General features: G+C 50.2%; 1 protein-coding gene across 1 annotated transcript in view; it reads left to right on the top strand.

Annotated features, from left to right (window-relative positions):
- The window catches only part of DBP (D site of albumin promoter (albumin D-box) binding protein), an 18784-nt gene extending 12919 nt beyond the window's left edge, over nucleotides 1-5865 (top strand). The window contains exons 3-4 of the mRNA XM_015412063.1: nucleotides 851-1071; nucleotides 5138-5865. Coding sequence (XP_015267549.1) covers nucleotides 851-1071; nucleotides 5138-5353 — 437 coding nt within the window. The 3' untranslated portion in view covers nucleotides 5354-5865. The remainder of the gene's footprint in view (nucleotides 1-850; nucleotides 1072-5137) is intronic.
- The last annotated feature ends 2533 nt before the right edge of the window (nucleotides 5866-8398 follow it).

Raw genomic sequence — 8398 nt, 5'->3', positions numbered from 1 at the left:
GTGGCAGAGTTGGGGAAGGGGGTGGATGGGATGGAGGACTCTGAGTTCAGGAAGGTGGGCTTTCTGGGAGAGACTGCCGAAAGTGTGTGTTGTGGGGGGGGGGGAGGGCAGAGGGCTGGGAAAGGGCACTTTGTCTTGTGGGGAGGGGAAGTGAAAAGCATACAGGGGCTGGGGCCCCCTCCGCTTGGGAGGATTTGGGGTCACTGCCGCTCCGACCAACCCGGAGGGGCACAGGCCTGGGCCGCGGCTGTCTCCTGCTCTGGGGCCAGGTCCCATTTTCTCAGGTGGCAGCACGTGATAACCACTTAACACAACACACTGTCGCGTGGGGATAGGGGGTTGTGTGGATCTCTTCTCTCCCCATCTGTTGGGCATGTCACAAGCCACGTGGCCTGGTGGGCGTTGCATACTGTATGGTGCCGCTCTTTATTTTTAAAAAAGGGGGTTGTGGAGACTTGGTTCTCAGGCATTTGTCAGCTGCACCACAAGCCCTGATTCTCCCTGTCTGCGTGCTGCTGTGGAGTGAGGTGCCCCCCCCCTCCTTAGGACACAGCCCATGCTAACCCCCCCCCCATGGCCTTTGAAGCTGCCTTGTGAGGGCAGAAAGGCAAGACGTAAAATTTGTACAAATAAAGCTTTTAAAGTAGATGAAGCGAAGAGATGTGGGGGTGAATATACAGGTGTAGGGGGTGTGTGTATACAAACATACGCAGAAGACTTCAGGAGGCCATCTGAGGAGGCAGGCCTGCACTGCAGATATCTGCCTTGGCCTCTGCTGCCCTCTGGCGGCTCTGTTTTGTGTGTGTGTGAAACTCAGCCGGGGTTTCTCCTTCCTCTTCCCCTGCTTCAGGTCCCGTCACGCCCGTGTCCCGAAGCACGCCCAGTCCTGTGGACCCCGAGGCTGTGGAGGTTCTCATGAACTTTGACCCTGACCCCGCTGACCTGGCGCTCTCCAGCATCCCAGGACATGAGACCTTTGACCCCCGCAAGCATCGGTTCTCTGAGGAGGAGCTGAAACCGCAACCCATCATGAAAAAGGCCCGGAAAATACAGGTGCCGGATGATCAGAAGGTGAGATTGGAGCGTGCGTTATTCATCCGGACCCCCACCCATTTATCCGTCTCCTGCCAGGAGGGGTCTGGCTCTGGAATTCCCCCTCCCCAGGTTATATCAGGCCAAGAATCTTGGGCTTTTTCACTCTATTGATCCCACCCTCCTTCCAACCAGAGTTGAATGTATGTTCGATTACTTGAGGATCGGTTTCAGAAAGTGTGAATGTTTGCCCCCTCCCCCTTCCGCCCTCAAGGCAATGCAAACCCCTTTTTTGAAGGGAGAAAGACCAGGTAGAAATAAAGGCAATGAATAAATAAAATTATAGCAGAGGCCATGTTGTGTTGGCAACAGCTGCAGTCCTGCCTAATGAAACAGGGTGATAATCAGCACGGGTGAGAGTTTGCTGGCATCCGTGGGTGGGGTCATGGTTGCCACCCTTGCCCCGCCCACTTCCAGCCCTGCCCACATGATTTAGTCACGTGATTTCTTGGTGGGCGGGCAATCTCTCCGAAGACGACTGGGAAGGAAGTCCTTCCAAAGGGCATTGCCACAGCGGTTAGTTTTACAAGTAACCTTGAAGCTTTTTGAATTCCTGTCAAGAGCTGCTGTCTGCAGAGCAAGAACAGCAGGCAGCCTGGGAAAGCTCGTCTAGCTGCATGTTTTTCTTCCACCAGGCTTTGGTTAGCCTCCATGTGGCACTGTTCAGTTTGTGATCCATGTGTACCACCAGAGCCACATCGCTGGCTCATCCCTTGGAAAGTGCCTAGTGTAGCTGTGCGTAGTGTAGCTGTGCTTGGACATGGGAAACTCCGTGTTCAAATCCTTGCTGGGCTTCAGGGGCCCCAGGGAAGTCTCGGTGCCTGACCTGCCTTGGAGGGTTGCTGGGAGGTGAAAACACTGCTCTAAGAACATGAGAGAAGCCAATGCTGGATCAGGCCAATGGCCCATCCACTCCAATATTCTGTCACACAGTGGCCAAAAATACCAGGTGCCATCAGGAGGTCCAGCAGTGGGGCCAGGACACGAGAAGCCCTCCCACTGTTGCTCCCCCCCCCAGCACCCCAAGCTCTGAGCTCCTTGGAAGAAAAGCAGGGTTTCCCATGTGTGGAAATCTACTATTAGCAGCATTATTCGTTCTGGAAGTGTTGTGGCCAAGAACTCCTGTGTGGTTTTGTTCCTTAGGCAGCAAACAGTCTTAACTATACAGCTGGGACTATACTTGTGAGACAAACATTTACAAACGCACAGGTTCCAGTTCAGGTAGATAAGAAATCAGCTGCCACACAGGTTGGCTTACTGCAGAAATATTAACCAGCCAGCGAATGAGGTCATTTAATTAATAACAACATAAAGCTTTGCTAGTTCAGACCAATGTTCCCCCTAAGCTGTGGAGTCTTGTGAGCAAAAATTCTACTTTGTGAGCTCCTGGCATTAAAGTTGCGAGCGAAGCAATTTGGCTGCTGCATAAATTAGTTTGCTCTGGAGCCATCCTTCCTGAGCCGAGACAAAAAGGTATGAGCCAGAGGCTAAAAAACTGTGAGCTAGCTCACACTAACTCAGCTTAGAGGGAACACTGGTTCTGACCACTAATCCATCTAGTCCAGCAGCCTCTTTCCCACAGTGGCCAATTAGATGCCCCCTCCCCCAAATGATAGGGGCCCGAAGCCCCTTCCCCTTCTGTTACTCAGTCCCCCCAAATATTTTGCCTGTGAACATGGGCGGTCCCCTTTGGACTCTCTGAATTTGTCTGATGTCCTTTCAAAAGTCATCTGAACTAGTGACCACCACTGCATCTTGTGGCAGTGAGTTCCACGGGTAAAGTAAACTTTCCGTGTAAATATCATCAGACCCTGTAAGAACTGAATCTAATTAAGGGGGACAATAGGATGCAAATTGTTTTCCTGCTGGGGAATCCTTTCCTCATCAACCGAATTTGCCAAGGAGCCCGTTTATTTTGTTATATAGGTGCTGGGGCAGATTCCGCATCGCAGTCCACCCTTGCATGGAGTGCTTCTTAAATCTCGGCGTTGCCCTGTGTGGTCAGAGCATGTGTGTACCCTGCAACGCACTCAACACTCCCCTAGGGTTGCACATTGCGAACGACATTCCTTAGTGGCCAGAAAGCTTAATCTGCTATTACCATTTTCCTGATTACAAATGTATTTATTTATTTATTTGATTTATATCCTGCCCTCCCCCGCAAGCAGGCTCAGGGCAGGTCAGAGCATACTAATTCAGCACAAAATGCAGAAATGTATAATTAGCAGTGACATATTGTGATTTCACATGTGGTGGAGGGAGTGAAGTTCTCATGCACTGGGAGGTATGATTGGTATGAACCTGTCCTTTATTCCGTGCGCGTGAGCCTTCTCCCCTTTTTTGGAAGTCGGTTTCTAGGCTTGCACGGCCAGGGGGCCTAGGGTCTGTTTTTCTGAGTGTCACTGATTTGATTCGATTGATTTATTCAATTTATAAGCCACCCTCCCCCCAAAGGAGGGAGGGGCATTTTGCATCTGAGGGGCATTCCAAAGGAGGAGGGGCATTTTGCATCTGAGGGGCATTATTGTGTCCAGCATGGCCATCAGAGGGTAGTGAACGTTTGTTTTGGGTTGAGCGGTGCTCTGTGTGTGTGTGTGTGTGTTTTGCAGGCTGACAGTACTGTGGGAAAGGGCGCACCTGGTAGGGGAATGTGCCAGTGGGTGTGGACCTGTTTTCCGTGTCAGTGATTGTTACGCATGGTTTCCGAGACTGCATGCATCTTTGAGGAAGAGTGAGATGGAAGAATGAGATGCATGTGTTACCAGGTATTATGACTGGAGATAAGCGTGTGTGTGTGTTCGGGCACACTTCAGGAATTATCCGCATGCCCTTTGGGAAACTGCACGTCTAATCAAGTTCCAAAATAGTTCTTATCAGTATACAGAAGTAGGATTTGAAAGAGCCTTGCAGGGGTGTGCCTAATCTTTTTAAAAAACAAAAAGACCAGAGTTTCAAGAGCACGAAGGAATGTCTGCAGAGGGAGGGAAGGGCAATGAGATGCATGAGTCATATTCAGTGTTCCCTCTGAGCTGAGTTAGTGTGAGCTAGCTCACAGTTTTTTAGCCTCCAGCTCAGAGATTTTTGTCCTAGCTCAGGAAGGGATAGCTCCAGAGCAAACTAATGTATGCAGTAGCCAAATCGCTCGCTCACAACTTTAATGCCAGTAGCTCATAAAGTAGAATTTTTCCTCACAAGACTCCACAGCTTGGAGGGAGCGTTGGTCATAAGTAAGGATGTGGGGGAATAGTTCCAGCAGTGATGGACAGGTTGAAGTAGTGTAAAACCAGGAAGAGCCAGTGTGGTGTAGTGGGCAGAGTTGTTGAACTACAGTCTTTGAGACCCAGGTTCAAATTCCCACTCTGCCACGGATAGAAGCTTGCTGGGTGACCTTGGGCCAGGCACACACTCTCAGCCTTAATCTACCTCACAGGGTTGTTGTGAGGATAAGAAGAAGAGATTGGATTTATCCCCCTCCCTTCACTCAGAGTCTCAGAGCAGTTTACAAACTCCTTTCCCTTCCCTTCCCCACAACAGACACCCTGTGAGGTAGGTGGGGCTGAGACAGCTCTTTGGAGAACTGCCCTTTCAAGGACAGCCCTTGTCAGAACTATGGCTTGCCCAAGGTCATCCAGCAGCTGCAAGTGGAGGAGTGGGGAATCAAACCCGGTTCTCCCAGATTAGAGTCCGCCACTCTTATCTACTACACCAAAATGGAGGAGAAGGAGAACAGTGTAAGTTGCTTTGTGGCTCCCTGTTGGAAGTAAACAACTAAATGGTTCGGGAAGCCTGCAGGGAAGTCTGCAAAAGTTACTAGCCCATGGAAAGAATCCACTAGCCGGTGCCGCATCCTTGCAGACGCTAAACAAGGAGTGTCTGTATGGGACCCCACTTGGGAATCCCTCTGTTCCCAAAGTTTTGGCAGATGAATCCCATTTAGTAGTTTCTGGGACAACATCAGCCTTTTCTGGTGCACCATCTTCGTGCCTCATCTCCTCTGATCCCTGGTCTGTTTTTCTTCCCTCTGCCTCCCTTTCCATCGGGTCAGGATGAGAAATACTGGAACCGGCGTTACAAGAACAACGAGGCAGCGAAACGTTCACGGGACGCCCGCCGCCTCAAGGAGAACCAGATCACTGTCCGGGCGGCCTTCCTGGAAAAGGAGAACGCCGTCCTGCGCCAGGAAGTGGCCAACATCCGCCAGGAACTCACCCGCTACCGCAGCATCCTCTCCAAGTACGAATCGCAGCACGGCACCTTGTAAAACCCACGGCGGGGGCGCCGTGCTCTTCTCCATTGCTCCGCCGCCGAGGTGGTGCGGCCAACCCTGGTTTTCAACCCTGCTCCCCGTCTTCCCGAACCGGGCAAACAAATAATCAAACAACGGATGTTTGGAACGAGGGGAAAGGTCCGAGGTGGGCGATTCCCACGTGCGGGACTATCGCGGTCCAGGCGCACGGCAGAAGGGATAAGACTTTCCAGGTCGGCGCGTGCTGACCCTCGCCAAGAAAAGGGCAGTGACGTCAAGATGTTGAACTGGGCATTGCAGGCACACGGAACACACCGAACACACAAGGGCTCTGTAGCACGCTGGAAGACGTATTGCGCGCGTGTACACACAAACACACACACACACACATTTGGTTCGTGGGCAGGCTCTTCTGCCTGAAGGCCAGAATTCAATCCCAGACTGCCACATTGGCTCACTGGTCACGTGTGGCATTGGGCTTGAGGATGGGGTTGGCTCAGGGGGGGCATCAGGTGTGTCAGGATGCCTGGGTTCTGTCTCAGCAGCAGGTGCATCTTTTCAAGCAGACCATTTTGCACAAGATTTTAATTGTCCCCTTCTCGTTTCTCCCACTGGCTCTTCAACGGGGTGGGGGGTGTGGGGGCAGGACGTGAAAGGGCAGCCGGCTGCAAAGGTGGGCATGGGACTCAGGTGTCCTGGGGCTCCTCTTCCTCGCCAGACATTAAACCACTACGTCCTCCACCCCCTTCACAAGGGAGAACCCAGGAGTCCTGGCCCCCTGGAAGGAGGACATGAGGACTTTTCTTCCTTTGGGCAGCAGCAAACAACTTTATTATTATTATTTTTTTAAATCTTCTGCCTACGAAATGCCAAATTAAAAATGACAAAAAAACGGGTTTGCACTCGCATATTTTTTCCACAATCGGATCGAAGGGGCTTTTGAGTCAGAGGGCAGGTGTTGGGGGTATTAGTTTAAATAGGAGGACATGAGGACTTTTCTTCCTTTGGGCAGCAGCAAACAACTTTATTATTATTATTTTTTTAAATCTTCTGCCTACGAAATGCCAAATTAAAAATGACAAAAAAACGGGTTTGCACTCGCATATTTTTTCCACAATCGGATCGAAGGGGCTTTTGAGTCAGAGGGCAGGTGTTGGGGGTATTAGTTTAGATATTACAATTATCTTATACCTACTTTTTAGTTAAAAGGCAAGTAACGGTTTCCGTTTTCCCCCTTCCTCCCTCCCTTCCTGTTTTGTGTCAAGCACTGTCTGATGTAGTCCTACGTAGAGAAACTCAACAAACACAAAACCTCATGATGACCCTACATAAATATGAACATTCTTTATATATATAAATATATATAAATATATAAAGTTTTCTTTTTTTTGTAAAAAAATATATAAATATATATAGACTCCAGGAGAGACTTGAGAGATTAAAACTATGTTCTTCTATGGGGGAAAAGGAGGGTTCTTTCGTACAGAAAGGGGGGGGGACTGGTCTTTTTATCTCCTGTGGGGAGGTTCCTGGTCTTTTTAATTTGTCCATGTAACAATGTTGCTGATGGTGCGGGGGGGAGGCAACTAATGGGCTTAACAGGAGATTTTTCAAAAGGATGTTTACAATTGTATACTATGAGCAAAGTGAAATAAAGACAGGATTTTGGGAAAAAAAATGAGAATGAACAAAACCAGGGCAATTCTGTGTTTCGTGTCTGCTGTGTAGATGGAATGAAGGGGGGCGTGGGTGGGTGGGGACCAGTGTTCCCTCTAAGCTGAGTTAGTGTGAGCTAGCTCGCAGTTTTTGAGCCTCCGGCTCACACATTCTTGTCTTAGCTCGGGAAGGATGGCTCCAAAGCAAACTGATTTATGCAGCAGCCAAATCGCTCCCTCACAACTTTAATGCCAGTAGCTCACAAAGGAGAATTTTTGCTCACAAGACTCCACAGCTTAGAGGGAGCGTTGGTGGGGACTGCAGAAGGAAAGCAAGGAGCGCTTGTGCCTTTCGCCCTGTGGTGCCGATGGGTGCTCTTCAGTACACCTCACTGCTACTTTGCAGTGAGATCTAGCATCTGAGGCCTGGTTCACACATGCAGGAGAATTGGGGGAGGGCAGAATGGCTCAGGGCACTTCAGCCTGCTGGCATTGGGCTTCTCCCCAGTGGAGACCCAAAGAGCTCCCACCATCTCACTCCTTCATCTTATCCTTTCAACAACAGTCCCATGAGGTCAGTTAGGTCGAGACTGACTCGGCCAAGGCCACCCTGCAAGTTTCCAGGGCAGAGGGGTGGGGGATTGGGACCTGGGCCTCCCAGAGCCTTGTTTGACTCTCTGTAGAGGCAGGCCTTGAAAAGCCTTTGGGGCTGCCATAAGTCACCTGCGACTTGGCGTACTTTCGAGCCTAAATTGGAGCCCTTCGGATGGTCTGGTGTTTTATTTATTTATTTAATTTATTTTTCAGATTATTACCCCGCCGTCCCGACCGAAGGGTTTTAAAAAACACTCCGGGTTTCTACACGGAGCTAAAACAACAGAAGCGTGGGGCGTGTGTGCACAGGCCTGCCTTTCTGTTGAAGGTCTCAAAAAATGAGAAAAATCTTGCAAAAGCATGGGAATGAAAAGACGACGACTGAGGGGGTGACATGATTGAGGTTTACAAGATTATGCGTGGGAAAGAACAGGTAGAGAAAGAGGTACTTTTCTCCCTTTCTCACAATACAAGAACTCGTGGGCACTCCATGAAATTGCTGAGCGGTTGGGTTAGAACGGATAAGAGGAAGTACTTCTTCACCCAAAGAGTGATTCACACATGGAATTCACTGCCACAGGAGGTGGTGGCGGCTACAAGCATGGACGGCTTCAAAAGGGAATTAGATAAGCATATGGAGCAGAGGTCCATCAGTGGCTATTAGCCACAACGTATAGATAGGGGCTCTGGGGCAAGTGATGCTCTGTCTTCTTGGTGCTTGGGGGGGGGCACCAGTGGGAGGGCTTCTAGTGTCCTGGCCCCACTGGTGGACCTCCTGGTGGCACCTGATATTTTTGGCCACTGTGTGACA

The sequence above is a fragment of the Gekko japonicus genome, unplaced genomic scaffold (genome assembly GCF_001447785.1).
Source record: "Gekko japonicus isolate JY-2015 unplaced genomic scaffold, Gekko_japonicus_V1.1 scaffold1400, whole genome shotgun sequence".
NCBI lineage: Eukaryota > Metazoa > Chordata > Lepidosauria > Squamata > Gekkonidae > Gekko > Gekko japonicus.
This window is presented reverse-complemented; position numbering and strand designations above follow the sequence as displayed.